Genomic DNA, 15,054 nt, shown 5'->3' on the forward strand with positions numbered 1-15,054 from the left:
AGAAAACTTGGTTTTATCGTTGATAGTTCAAAATTTTAACTCAGGCATGCTGGCAAGCATGAGTAGTCAGAACTATTTTTTAAATATAATGTTTCCATATATTTGGCTGGTTATGTGATGTCTCCCACAGAGTGCAAGTGGGCTACTATGCTGACATTTATTTTCAAGCCTGGAAAAAGGCCACAGGCCCTTACCTGAAGGTTAGTGCTCAATTAATTAGAACACTTGTCAAAGAAAGCATGATTGCGTGAGAATATTCTGAGACTTATTTTCATATACAGAATTAGAATACTAGTTTGCAAGAATAGTTTCATAGGTGTAAATTTCCAATGGCTGCCTAATAATTGGTGAAAAAGCCAACGTTTACATTATTTGTGGTCATTGTTTCCAAACTGCCAAATAAATATAAAAGCCCAAAATATTTTGAGCATAAGGCCATTGCCTGAATTCCTGGCTTGTAATATACTGTATAATTAAACTTACAATTAATTGTAAAGAAGAATTCATTTTAAAGCACCTGCCACACCTCAAAAAGTCTGTCTTGAACAAAAGTTATACAAATATTATATGGCTATTTCGGCAAAGTCACGTAGATAGAAAAATAATAACATAATTAAAATGAATATAAAGTGAATAAAAAATAATAAAAATATCACGACGCTTCGATTGCAACACAAGCAATCGTTTATATACGTCTCTTGAATAAAGGTTATACAAATATTATATGGTTCTTTCGGTAAAGTCACGTAAATATAAAAAAAAATATCACGACGTTTCGATCGCAATACAATTGTCTATCTACGTGACTTTACCGAAAGAACCATAGAATATGAATTCCTGCAGTCACGAAAGTTTTAGGTTATACAAATGGTCTATTTCAACTTTCAGGTCTTTATAAGTACCATTTTATCATTGCAGGTGATGGAGGAACACTGCATCCAGAACCTGATGGAGCACGGCGTGTACCTGCCTTACAGCTCTCCATTGAACTCCAAAGTGCGGCAGGCAAGAAAACTCTCTCCATATCTCCAACTGCAGCACAGGAGCCTTTTTAAGTGAAGTGCCTACATATGCCAGGTTCCTGTGTGGTTATTTTAACCACAGTTTATATTAACAGAAATTGAAATTCAACTAAATGACCTTCTAAACCTTGGGAGAGCCCACTGAAACATTGTTTATTTTGAATGAGAGGTAAGTGTATACAAGAAAATAACCATTGTTATATTGAATAATTTTAGTCGGAGATAATGTTTGGATTTGTCATGTTGGGCTATAACACCAATACACTACAGCCCACCCTCGTTGCGGGATTTTAAATGGACCTCACTGAAGTGCTATATTCTGCCTTTGTAATAATATATGCCTTTCTGCTGAATGAATGGAATATAACTCTTGACGATTTAAACCCTAGCACATTGTCCAGTGTACTGAATACACGACTGCCTAGCCTGTATGGAATGAATATTTGTTAATACTGAGTTCTTCCTATTCCAAATGGATGTTTTATGGGCAGGTTTTAAATCCACAGCATAGTGGAATGTAAACAAATATATACATATGAAAATGCGTATTCCATCACTGCAGTCAATAAGTTATAGCTGGTGTATTGATATATATTTCAATTTGAATATTTGTATATAAAATATGTACACATTTGAAAAATAATTCCTACTTATATTTGACATTTCAGACACATAACTATGAGTGGTTGTGTGAAAACCAGTATGACAGTTTTACAAGTTATCTAAAAGGTATTGACTTTATAACACTTACCAGCTTAGTCCAGCAAGTGGCAGTATTATCACTGAACTGAATATATATAATTTGATTCGGATAAGGCTGATAAGCTGTGATTGTCTGAGTAGACGGTGAGATTGGTGGGCGCTGTTGACTTTAATAATATTTGAACCGATATAAATTACAATGAGTCACATACAGGTGGAAATGCTTTGCAGGCGATAACACGGAGTGCTGTGCTTGACTCATGATTGCTTCATTATATCTCAGATGTTGAGTTACTTCCACGCTCAGAAGGTCCGCCAGGGTGTGGACGAGATGCTGCACCGACTGTACGAGCCAATCCTGTGGAGGGCGCTAAAGGCAAGTATTGGCCCTCACTCATTTTGCCAGCAGTACAGGCAGTCCCCGGGTCTCGAAAGGGTTAGGGCCCCGAAAACGATCCGTAACCCGAATTTTCTGTATGTCGGAAACAACAATTTTCCCCGAAAAACAAGATAAAATCCCATAGCCGGAAATAGTTGTGCCTCCCCTACCCAATTACTAGTTCGATTTCTCTCATTACTGTTTCGCGCTGTCGTCCATTTTGCTATCGCTACCTGTATCGTATATCGCTGTACATACGCTCTGCACTTCCTATGATTGTTTCATTTAATCGAATATCTACTCTAACACTACCCATAATGAAACTAATGAAACAATTGTTTATGAATACCACAACATTTTTTATATTAATTGTTAACAGAAAGCAGTCACTTCCGAATGTCCGTTTACCATGCATTAGGCTAGGCCTAGACTTCTCCGATCGCTGTTGGCTGAGACCATAAGCAATCGAAGTGTAATTGTGTTAAATAAAGTACATGCAGTAAATAACTCATGAAATAAACTTAAAATAAATAAATGTAGCAATATAAACATGGGAAAAAAGAGTTATAAGCATAGAAAACAAACAATTACGTGATACTACGAAAATAAAAGCTCGGGCTCGGTGAAGTTGGCGTTTTAGTGGAGCGAGGCTTAAGGCGGCCCGGTAAAGTGCTAAAGAAAGGATTTTTGGAGCATGTTACTCGAACACATGCTCACTAGCCCACGGCAAGGTAAGGTAAAAGGTAAAAACAACGAGCCTACCTTTACCCTACCTTTTACCTAACCGCAATACACTCACTCTACCCTAACCTTTTATCCTTTAGCAAGGTAAGGTAAAAGTTAAAAAGCAACGAGCCTACCTTTACCCTACCTTTTACCCTTACTCCATACAAATTACCCGATTACAGGGTAATTACCGGGGTACTACATATGAAATAGGTTTATAACAGGTAAATGCGAGGTAGAGCGCTTCATTCGTATAGAATATTCTCAAATTGGGCATTGAGGCTGTCGACGACACCGTCCTCCATAACCTCCTCGTCCTAGTTGTCTTGGTCGATGACGATCTCATCAACAACCTGATCAAGTTCGTCATTGCCATTGTCCTCGGACGAACGACGATCCTGCGCTTCTCCGGCCCGGTTAGAGGGGACCTTCAGGCAGCCGGCTGCGATCCAAGACCCCAAGCACATGGACTGGATGAAGAGCGTCGACGACAGCAACTGGCGAAGGCATGTGAACTCCTGCCCGGCTCCGCTATTCGCGCGTTCGCAGGGAGTTGACGTTGTCGGCGCTCCCAAGTAGCCGCAGGCCATCTTGTAGTGGGCGGGGAGCAGCTCTTTACGTTAATGAAGGCGCTGGCGGTCGTGACGCCCATGCTCAGAAAACTATCGACTTCATCACCGTCGTCAATGAAGCTGCCGACATTGCTGAATAGGGTGCTAAACAGCGACCCCTCCTCCATATGGGCAGCGACTGCCGTCGACGGAATCGCGAGCATGTCCGAGTAGCGATGCTGCAGGACAGAGCGGATTGTGGCCTTCAGTGTAGCCAGCTTGTCTTGGTCTGTCGTTTTCGGCAGCTGTGGATTCAAGTAGGATGCCACAATGGCGGGTTTCTGAAGCAGAATGTCGCGGTACCGCACCAGCTCGGCCTTCATCCCCGTCACGGTCAAGGACTCATCGATCGCTCTAAGAGCGCCTTCGCCGCGATCGCAATGACGGATCAGGTGCCCCATCATCACTGGCATGAGATCCAATGTTTACTTGCGGTCCGCCGACAACGAGGTCATGACCTGGCGCAGCATTCGCAGGAATGCTTTCACGCCCTCGATGTTTGCCCACTGCAGTTCAGTGAAAGCACCGACGCCGATCACATCCTGGAAGCGCCCCATGATAATGTACAATGGGACACGCTTCTTGATGGCGTCATCGCCCATGTCAAACGTCGAATTTCACCTGGTCGGCGAGTCCTGGTACGTCAGCTCCTTGCTGGCGAACTTGGCGATCTTGGCCTCGCAGCGGTACGACTGACGGACGACCTTGCTGCGCCTGATATTGACGAGAACTTGGACGACGCCGATCTGGACCGAATGATCCGTGCAGCGAATATGGTGGCAAGCCCGCAACTGCTCATATCTGGCGTCCACGCTAACCAGGGCGAACAACGTCTTGACAGCACTGATCGCATCGGAGCCATTGTCGCTGGTGACAGCGAGCAGCTTGGTCGAGACATTGTGCCCGAGGCTTTGGAGGTGCTCAAACAGAGTGGTGCCAATGCGCTTGCCGACACCCCTTCCAGTCTGCACATCGAGGATCGTCAGCAGCATGGATTTCGACGCACCAGATTTGGTGTCGATCCAGTGCACCGTGACCATCCAAAATCCCTTCAGGTTGCGGTTCGACCACCCGTCAATGGTGAGCGAGATGGCGACGTCAAGGTTGGAGAAGAACGTCCTGACGAAGGGCAGCATGATGGCGTGAAGTTCGACAATCCTGCGAATGACGGTGCGGGTCGACGGGTCCTCGTATCCCTGCGTCAATGTGTGGACCAAGGTTTTCAACTTGTCGCTGCCGGCGGCTCGCAAAGAGATTGCACCTTGGATAACAAAATAAACCACCGCCTTCTCAAACTTTACCAGAAGGCAATCCGGGATTGTTGGCCAGCTCAGCGTTTGCTGCATTAGGCGGCTCGCCGACGCCGACGTCCACGTCCCAACCGCACTGCCTGGGGCGAGCGCGTTGTGCTTCTTGAGGTGGGATTTCCACCCCGACGCGTTCGTGTGGGAGGAAAACCACTTGCGGCAGTACACTGCCGCTTTCCTTGCTGCACACGAGGATCACCCTCCATACAATCGTGAGTGTGCTCCCACGGGAACGCATGCCGCTGCCTTTTTCGATTGCTGTTCGCAGCGACCCCGGAAATGCCATTGCTGGCATCCTCGACCTCATCCTCTACCTCAAGAACGTGGTCCGTCTCCATCTGGTCCGACATCGATGATTCCAATTTAAAATGGAGGCCACGGACTGCGCCACGGAGCGATTAGTGGGCGGTAAATAGGTTATTTACCGGGTAATACTTTGCGCTACTTTTACCCTACCGGGTAATTCTTCCGTGCTACCTTCACCCTACCCTTTACCTTACCCCTTGGCGTGGTCGACACCTTTACCCTTTTACCGGTAAAAATGGTAAATTACCTTACCTTGCCGAGGCCTAATGCTCATTCCTATATACATCCTATTTGACGTATTATTGTAAATTAGTAAATATCAGACTGGTGAACTGGAAGTAAATACATCTGTGCATTATTTACTAATTGTTGCACTTGCATCTTAAGCAGGCCAGTTTCAAATATGGGTTAAAAATGTCATTCCTCTTGTTCAAATATTTAAATGTTTAGTCAGTAGTGCGATTATCTGAGTGCGTTGAGCCTGTCTTTGGAAACAGTTCATTCCACATTTTGTAACACTTATATTGAATCCAAAAGTGTTAATTCTTAAAAAATACATATTGATTGCTTCACAAGTTTTTATGCACATTTAACAATCACACTGAAAAGTTGCTTCAACAATGTGAATTTGCCTTCTTTTCTCATATATGCAATTACTCTTCAAACAGGTTTAACTGAATTGGAACTGTACTATTACATCATGCAATTTTGTCCTATTTTACAAAAGAAACTGTTTCCAAAAGATATTCTCCCCATGTAGTGCTCATGCTGAGGGTGTTTGCCTTTGTTTCAGGCCAGCAATAGCGAGATACGGGCCAACGCCACCCTGCTGTTCACGGACGCTTTCCCACTGCAGGACCCTGCATTTGGGAGGGAGGAGGCAGATGCGAATCTGCAGAGGCAGTTTGAGGAGCTCTTTGTGAGTGTCATGTGCATCGATCAATGCTTTTTTTGTTGTTGGTAGCAGTGCCATGTAGATCGTGAGAGCAGCTCCATTCATTAGCCTTTGCACACACTGGGGTTGATAGTCTCAACAAGGAACAGCCTCAGGAAGGCATTGGCGAGCTCTTGGCCACTTTTACTTGTCTCTTACCCATTGATGAAGTAGTAGAGCCGGGCAGATGAATATGTGGGCTCTCAACCGATGGGTGATTTTTTTCTTCTACGAAAGGGACTTTTGACTGACACCGTTAGATTTGCTGTACATGTGAGCCAGTTAACCACGAGCAGTGACCTGGGCCTTGAACTCAGAATCTCAGAGGAGATGGCCGAGTGTCTCAACATTGGCAATCGGATTTCTAAGCCATTTGTTTGCAATACACATCCATCATTGCCGACAGTGACAGATAATGAGCAAGCTACAGATTTTTGCTGAGTGAATTGTTTTAGGTGAAGAATAAGTCCAAAATAAATATTTGTCGTTATTATATTATTTATATTTTCAGAATCTTTATTTAGACCAGAAGAATCTGATTTTACACTAAATTAAAACCTATTTAATATATAAAGTAATGCATGTTTTTTCATAACTATTCTATGCACATTGCATGACAGTACAATTTGAACTTAATAACGTTCATGTATGCCAATGTATATATGTACTGTCTGTACATGTTATTAAATAGTACTGTATATTAAAGCAGTCTTGCAATGGACTGTACTCTTTACTGCAATGCAACACTTTTGAGTATGGTCACATAAATACATACCCACTAATAAACACACGGTAGTTTAATCAAGCTGAATACGCTTGTTGGCAAGCAGTTGCCATTTTCATTGCATTGATATTAATTACAAGTGATTTATCTGACTAGGATCCTGGCACACTGAGCTGCATTTACCAGCAATATTTAGGTAATATTAATTGCTGCATACAGATCATCTGGTCAGTAGAGTTAATGTCTTCTCCAAGAGCAAGCTGTTTGATTGGTACTTGTATATGCTCACAATATGCTATAGCACAACAATAAATTAGTAGAAATGGGCCCTTGAACATGCAAACCTTTAACACAGGGGTCGGGAACCTTTTTGACTGGGAGAGCCATACAAGCCAAATATTTCTAAACATATTTCATTGACAGCCATATAGTATTTTTAACGTATAATAAATTAAATGTCTTACTTTTAATGCGACTTCTGGGCATGGGACCCGTGACCCGAGAAATTTTAACTTCAAAACTAATTTCTGTTTACTTTAAAATGACACAGTATTATTAAGCAATATCACAAGTATTTTAAAATCAGTTCGAAACTGATTTTATTTTTTTATTATTATTATTTTCAACTCAAAATTGTCTGGGAGCCATATGCCGTCACCGGAAGAGCCATATATGGCTCGCGAGCCTTAGGTTCCCGACCGCTGCTTTAACATGAAGCACAGATTCCCCGCTTGCCTGCCTAATATTATGTTGGAATGAGAAAAAATGTTGTTGTCGAATTCAGTATGTTAATGCTGTATTGCAGAGAAGACGGCAATGTTCGATGACTGTAAAGTAGCAGCGAATGTCTGACCATGATCTTGTACCATATAAATTGAACAGACTGAACTATAGGTTATGCAGTGTGATTGTACGTACTGTATATTTTTCTCTCACCAAACCCCTTGTGTTTGCTTGTGCGTGCGTACACGCGCAGCGTGTGTTGGATGACCCGTGCCCTCGAGTGCGCTCGAGTGCGGTGCTAGGAGTGTGCCGCCTAACCTCGCGCTACTGGGAGATGATCCCCGGACGCCCGCTCTCCGAGCTACTCACAAAGCTTGTCTCCAGCCTCGCATTCGATGCCTCCTCGGCTGATGTGCGCTGTGCCGTCTACAAGGTCCCCATCTCCATCATGATTGTCATCACTATCACCACCATATACATTGTTTAAGGAAGGTGATGATCTGACTGGTTAGTCGTTTTTTTAGCCAGGAAAGAATGTTATGTATTTGTCTAGTAAAGCCTCACTGAATCTCAGGATTAATGAGTGTTTTTCACCAGCGTACCCAAGGAAAACCTACACGTATGAAGGGATAACACTCAAAGCTTTACACAGATGGTTAATCATTTATTTTGTTCTGCTATCTTGGATATCTCACAACCCAGCAGGTTTTGGAGTCCCACAAATCTCTGTGCACTTGTGTCGTATGTGTGGACATTCATTTTACTATGGTAACAGGGACAGCATAAAATCACTGTGCTCGTCCACTGGACCCTCTGTACCAGCAGTAGACAGTTTCATACCTATTGTCGCCCAGGAATTTCTGCATGGAATTAGCAAAACAATGGCATCTGATAAAGAGTGCACCCTAAATATTTTACAACCTCATTTGCAATAAGATCGTTGTGGGACCCTGTCTTTGCGCATATCCCCAATTGTGAATCCTACTCAAAATTTATTATGAATAAATAATACATTTATATTTCCTCAAATCTCCCTTAGAAAATATATGTTTTCAGTGAGGTTCCAATGTTTAACCTATTTTGCAATGTATTTTTTACATAATGTATATAAATGTCCTTATACACTGGCATTCTATTTGCATGGTGCGGATTATTGTTACTTGTGTGACTGAAAGGAATATTGTCACCTTCATTTTTGAGGGTTGTGGCAGATAATGGTCTTAGCTGTAGCATATTCCATGCAAAAATAAAATTGTTCAGTTGTGTTGTTTTATAATTGTTAATTAGACAAGCACAGTCTATTATGTAACCACAACAGCTGTAGTTTTGTCACAGTAACATTTCTTTCCAGTGGTCTGCAGGGAATACTAACCATGCCTGTCAAGTCTCCATGCTCAAATAACCCAGGAACTCCTTAGCAAGAGTGTTTAGTTATTTGCTGGTGATGGTAACCACATTTAAAAAAAAAAAATCGTAATGTGTACACAAAGGTAACATATCCTATTTACAACCTTGTAAACATGTAACAAGCTTAGGGTGACAAAACTAAGACATTGAATTCAGATTGTTTTTTTGTGAGTGTTATCCTGTGTTTAATGTTAAAGAACTGCCTTTGACAGAAAGCGCATTACATTTTCCTCGGCCACTTGGTCTTAAGCATACTGGACAAGTAAATAATGTGCATGTGATATGTGCCACGATTGAGTCAGAGGTACAGGTACCCCAAATATCACCAGCCTCTATCTACACATACCTCAAGATTTACCAGCATTATTTCAGACATTTAAGGCCATAAAGGCCTTGTTTGTGTCACCATACAAAGCAGGATAGATCCCTAAATTCAAATTTCTTGTGTGTTTATGACTTAATTTGTGCTTGTGTGTGTGAGATTGCCTATATGGGTGTATGCACATGTGTTCGGGGATGAGTCATGTGCTCATGCTATGCTAGTGAACACGGTGTGATACCTATACGCGTCTATGAATAGCAGTTGGAATCTTATGTGGTCTGTGTCAAGAATTACTCATAATAGTGACAGCCGAGAGACAGTCAGCCAAATGTAGTGCTTACCTCTTCACTGATTCATGTTGTGAGTTTTTATGTCTGCAAATAGCAATTGTTTCGTCAGTCATGATTTTATGTTTGTGGGTGCATGGTGTTCTCTTTCACAGTCCCTGCCAATTGTTCTCGACAACAAATTGAGTCACCCGTTAATGGAGAAGCTCCTTCCAGAAGCCAGGAATGGGCTACACGATGTAACTGAGAGGGTGCGTGTGGCTTTTGTCGACATGCTGCTTAAGGTCAAGGCTGTGCGAGCGGCTAAGGTATAATGCAGTTTCTTCATGCATTTTCACTTTTATCAACCTTTGTAGTGCTGCTACTCGTATCCATTAGCTGCCTTTGCAAGTATACCGACGAAAACCTTGTTGCTTGTTATCATACTCTTTGGTTTTTTCGGTAAAGTCGCGTAGGTAAAAAATTTAAATTAATGAAAGCACACACTTAAGCGGTGTGCTTTCGCTAAGTGATCCCCACCTGAAGAAGGATGCTTGTGTTGTGCCCGAAACGTCGTGATTTAATTAATATAATTTTTTACCTACGTGACTTTACCGAAAAAACCAAAGAGTATGAATCCTTCCAGTCACGAAAACTTCAAATCTAGAATGCTTGTTATCTTTCGTGAATAAATGTTCCATCCACACTGGCAAGCAGACTGGTTGCTAAGAACAAATAGCTCTCTTTCACTTAATTATTAAACCCATTTTGTTCGATATGATGCAATTTTATTTCAAGTTACTGTGATAAAGAGAAACTTGATGAAATAATGCTAAAAGTAATTAAATTGTTCCCCAATTTATCCATTTCACATTTGTAATTTTAATGTGTCCTGGGTCCATTGTGAAATAGTTAGGAGGAAAAGGTTTTTTCAAGTGGTAATTAAAGTGACTAAAGTGTGAAAAGTCCATTCAACTTTCAATGCAGACATTATTGTCATATCTAGCTTTTAGCATGTATTAGGGACATTACGATTATCATAACTTTTTTTCATCCACAATAACATTCACGAAACAATACATCAAACCATAGTGACAAAAATATAATGATTATTTCCAGTTTGGAGAATTATAATCATAGTAGAAATATTATGGTTTTGACCACACTGGTGAGTGGCCAGAACCAATTCAGATATCACTCACTATGGGTGTTAGCCATTGTCAAAAATCTAAATCAGTCCATTGGGTTCATAGCGCAGCGCGCGATAGCGCCATGGCTCCGCCTCTAGAAGGATTATAGCTAATACATAGACAACAGTCTGTCTATCCACGTAACATTTTTGTTCCATTAACCCATAGGCCTTTTGGATCAAATTGTCTAGCAGCATACATTTTAAGTAGGAATACAAGTCATGATAAAAGAAAGAACAACAGAATAATGAGTCTACTTATATAATAAGTATGCTGAAATGTTAGTGTAAAGCATTCTGGGAGATGAGTTACGTAATTCAACGGGGGGGGGGGGGGTAGCAGGTCTCGCTTTACCTCATTTTCTTCTTGTTAAATTTCCATCCCGTTTGCCCCATTAACCTTTCTGTGGCCCCGCAGTACTGGAAGATCTGTCCGATGGAGCACCTGTTGGCGCGTCTGGCGATGGACAGCCCCGTAGTGACACGCCGGCTGGTGCAGCTTCTGGCCAGCTCCTTCCTGCCGGTTGAGCAGCCCGAGGAGACGTGGAGTGAGCGCTGCATCACCCTTGTGCAGATGAACCCCACTGCCACCCGCTGTTTCTATCAACACTTACACAAGTTCGTGTCGCCGACGAATATCGGTAAGGTCTGATGTATTTACACTATCATCCACTGTACATGAATTGGTCAAATAAAAAAAATTATATACCAATAATTTGCAATTACTCGATTGTAAAAGTAAAATACTGTAATATAATTTTTAAGCAGGTGCTACTGGTTTAATCTACTGAGTTCCTCACTTCACTTAGATCCAGGTTGTCCAAATGTGTTTCTCTCAGTTCTTATGAGCATTCAATCTCTATGTGATTTGTTATAAAATTATTACCCATAGAGCATCGTGTTTTTACTCATTGATGCTGCTGGCTGTTGGCTTCCCTGACCCTGTCATCTCAGTCGGCTGCAGTGTGTGCTCCTGAAGGCATGTTAAGTATGAGAGCTGTAATGGAAATGTGATGATTGATGTTGACGGCCTTTTGAGTAAACTAGTGGTGAAGTAAAGTTCTGTATATTTGATGTGGTCCTAAAGTGAGTTGAAATTTAAGTAGGGATTTTTAATGTAATTATCTGCAGTGGCAGTGCAGTTCATGATTTGCTTGTGTGTGCATCCTCCCGCAGCCAAACTGATTTTGCAGCTGTATCACTGCCTGAACACGTGTCTGCCAAAACACAAAGGCCAGAATGAAGAAAAAGAAGCTGAGGGAGATGAGAAAGAAAATGAGAGTGTAAGATAAGTGCTGATATGTCCTTCGAAGACTTATAACGATTAAATTAGTCATAATTCGAGGTAATTGTGGAAAAATAGTCCTATTGTGGAAATTATAGTACGTTTTGTAGCTGCATAGGTCGCATGAACCGATTTCATGCAAATATATTGATTCTCACGCAAACTAATTATTGCATGCATATCAGAGAGTAATAATCAATTTTAGTTGATCATTTCATTCATCCTTACACTCCTACTAGTCCTTCCTGAATTGTAATTTTTAAGCCAAATTATTGTGTTCACCTGTTAATTCTGTCATATCACCACACTGTTGTCACGTGGCTCACTCGGCTTTAGTGCTGTAAGTGTTCAGGTAATGTGGGAATTGCGCATCAACACCTGCATCAGCGCAGTCTGCACGTGAGCGTCGCATGCTGAACCCTCGAGCATGTGCCTTCCAGCAGGAAGATGATGATGATGATGAGGACGTACCTCTCGCCAAGGACCTGACGACAGTGGGCAGCTTGCTAGAGGTGGTGGTCATCCTGTGGAGCAGCATTCGCAAAGTGTTACTGGGAAACCCGCGCGTGTATCAGCAGCTCGTGATTAAGTTTTCCGACGTGGTGCCCGGTTACTTCAGAACGTTCAAGGTGATTATGCTGGGCGACATCTTTGAATACAAATTGTAATTAGAATTAAGCATGCCAGTCCTCATTCAGATGTCTGCTTTGTCAAGTCGGCTTAAAGGGATAAAACATGGGTACGTTTTTATATTTACCGAGTATATATATAAGTTATTTTTCATTTACATATGTACATATACATATCTTTTCATCAGAATGACACTGTGTGTTGCCTTCTCTGAGTACTTCAGTGTCAAAAATCTTGCATGTCTCGTGGGTTGAACAACTTGGCTGCTACACTGTTTTCTTCCATAAAATAGAACGAGCGCTGTTACCAGGCACTGGTCATTCTTGCTTCCTACATGCCTCCCAACACCATCCCTACTTTCAGGTGAGGGCTGGTGAAATACTTTAATACTTTTTTTTCCAGTTACTTCTCACAGAATACCTCACCAGTTTCAAGCTTTGTGTATGCTCACGGTTCCATCAATCGCTGATCTATCGTTTTTTTGCCTGTGTGGTTGGTGGCGGTGGCAGTGGCAGCGTGTTGTCACGGCTACGTGCCTTTGAACTGGGTGTGGATGACATGGATTTCACACCGTTGCTGGACTGCATGTGCTGCTGGGGCCAGGCGGGTCACGTTTTGGAGCTCATTACAGAATGGCTGTCTGCCAATCTGGGCCAAAATTCTCCACAGGTTAGTCTGAGAGATAACAAGGGGGCAAAGATAGAATAACCTTTCAATTGACATTACTTAACAATAAATATTTGTCATGATTATTTTCAACGACTTTTTATTTCAATATTTTTACCATTAGCATTTACAGATACTATTTCATTGACTAAATAGTGTATGTACCCGTCTTTCAAGGATGGTCCCCCCCCCACCCCCAATATCCCCCCACCTCCCCACCACTGGGTGTCCCCCCTTGCGTGGGACAATCCCCAGCACCCCCCCTCGCCGCAGCCCCTCCCTCCTACTTAGCCCCCTCTCCGCACAAATGCCCCCCGCCCTCGACGCCGCCCCACTCATGCAACGTGATGGGTAAGCGTCGCCATTAGCTAATCAAAAGGCGCGCTGAGCAGTGAGTTGACGGCAGCCAATCGGAACACAAAGACCAAGGAACTATACAGAGCCATGAGTACTTATATAAAATATATTATTATTGCTCAATGAAAAGTTATACCACCTCTTTCCATCAGTGTTCTTGTTTATGAGTATGACCATCGCAAAAAGTGCTGCTCATGTTTCAACTATTACTGCTTCAATCACGAATCTTTCTAACAAAATTCGCAGGTGTAAAAATAGCTTGTGGGATTTAGACTCGCACTGAAATGTTTCATTGTCCGAACTTGACCTGTTCCTATCTGCAACTGTCACCCATCAGACAAGAGTCAACCGAGTGCGGATAAGTGTACCCATGTTGCCAAAGCCCGACCTGGCACTGCAGTACACAGAGTACATGCTCCGCTCACCTGTGTGCTGCGCTTCTGTGCTGGATTCTGGTCACAAGCTGAATGCTCTCACTGAGCTACTGGCCACCTCAAAGGTGCTTACGTGACTCGAACATTCGCACAAACAAATGGGGTAGTACAACGGAATGAGGTTGTATTTCTGTGAATGTCTGCTTTTGATTTATATAACAATTTACAACATTTGGTATTTGTGCCATTCTTATGGTGCAAGACTATCATGAAGGCACTTTGTTTCACAGACTGACATAGTTTGCCAAGAGGGAATGATAGTGCTGTGTTTTACCAAAAGTAATTTACGTGTAGTTTTTTTATTTGTACCAAGATGCAGGCTTATATGGCTGCTATTTTGAATTATGCCATGGGATCTTTAACATTCACTGCGGAGTAAACGGTGCATACACCCGCAGTATTGAACATGGCGGTCACAAATCACTAACCTCTGAAAAAAGCGGCAAATGCGCTACTGCTTGGCCATGTCACCTCTATTTAAGCACTGTAAGGCAACAGAGAGAGACGGCAAAGCTTTGCGACGCTTATAAGTACAAAGAGCGAGCAAGTGGTTTAATTTGCTGATAATCTCTCCCTGCACTCTTATACAGGACACTCTGCGAGCCTTCCTTAAAAACCCGAAGGCGATCGGCGTGGAGACTGCAAGTGCGACGGCCTTACGTGCATTCCGACTGCACTGTCTACTACAGATCCTCATTCACCATAAGGTCAGCATCCCTGTGGAGAAGAGCCTGGGACAAACAGGCGATCCCAATTCCAGCCCATGGTGCATGTCTTCATTTATCAAAGCAGCGTCAATATGGGATACCACTTAAAAATTGTATTCATCAACCATTTAAATGAATATTAATATATAAATAAATGCCCTGATTGCTGTGGCCTATTTTAGCGGAGTAATAATTATATTGCCATACTGCACAATAACTTCAATATAAGTCAATGTATGAGCAGTACTTCCACAGTATTGTAATGTAGGCAATTCAAAAGCATTGCATTCACTGAATGACCAGGTAATTTTAAGTAATTACATTGATAGTACCTGAATGGTAATACCTATCTCGTAA

At 42.2% G+C, this 15,054-nt stretch overlaps 1 protein-coding gene across 9 annotated transcripts in view; it reads left to right on the forward strand.

The window, feature by feature from the left end:
- Positions 1–15,054, forward strand: part of LOC133346214 (condensin-2 complex subunit G2-like) — a 32,500-nt gene that overhangs the window by 6,746 nt on the left and 10,700 nt on the right. For 8 of the 9 annotated variants that reach the window (XM_061557732.1, XM_061557734.1, XM_061557735.1 and 5 more), the window contains 13 exons: positions 131–200; positions 919–1,005; positions 2,008–2,100; positions 5,847–5,972; positions 7,688–7,867; positions 9,606–9,758; positions 11,037–11,259; positions 11,795–11,901; positions 12,344–12,532; positions 12,826–12,896; positions 13,043–13,202; positions 13,894–14,055; positions 14,581–14,697. In XM_061557732.1, the coding sequence (XP_061413716.1) occupies positions 131–200; positions 919–1,005; positions 2,008–2,100; positions 5,847–5,972; positions 7,688–7,867; positions 9,606–9,758; positions 11,037–11,259; positions 11,795–11,901; positions 12,344–12,532; positions 12,826–12,896; positions 13,043–13,202; positions 13,894–14,055; positions 14,581–14,697 (1,738 nt within the window). The remainder of the gene's footprint in view (positions 1–130; positions 201–918; positions 1,006–2,007; positions 2,101–5,846; positions 5,973–7,687; positions 7,868–9,605; positions 9,759–11,036; positions 11,260–11,794; positions 11,902–12,343; positions 12,533–12,825; positions 12,897–13,042; positions 13,203–13,893; positions 14,056–14,580; positions 14,698–15,054) is intronic. The other variant, XM_061557739.1, reaches the window with a different exon arrangement.

This window comes from Lethenteron reissneri, chromosome 23, assembly GCF_015708825.2.
Source record: "Lethenteron reissneri isolate LAM-NWPU_2019-01 chromosome 23, ASM1570882v1, whole genome shotgun sequence".
In the NCBI taxonomy this organism is placed as follows: Eukaryota; Metazoa; Chordata; class Hyperoartia; order Petromyzontiformes; family Petromyzontidae; genus Lethenteron; species Lethenteron reissneri.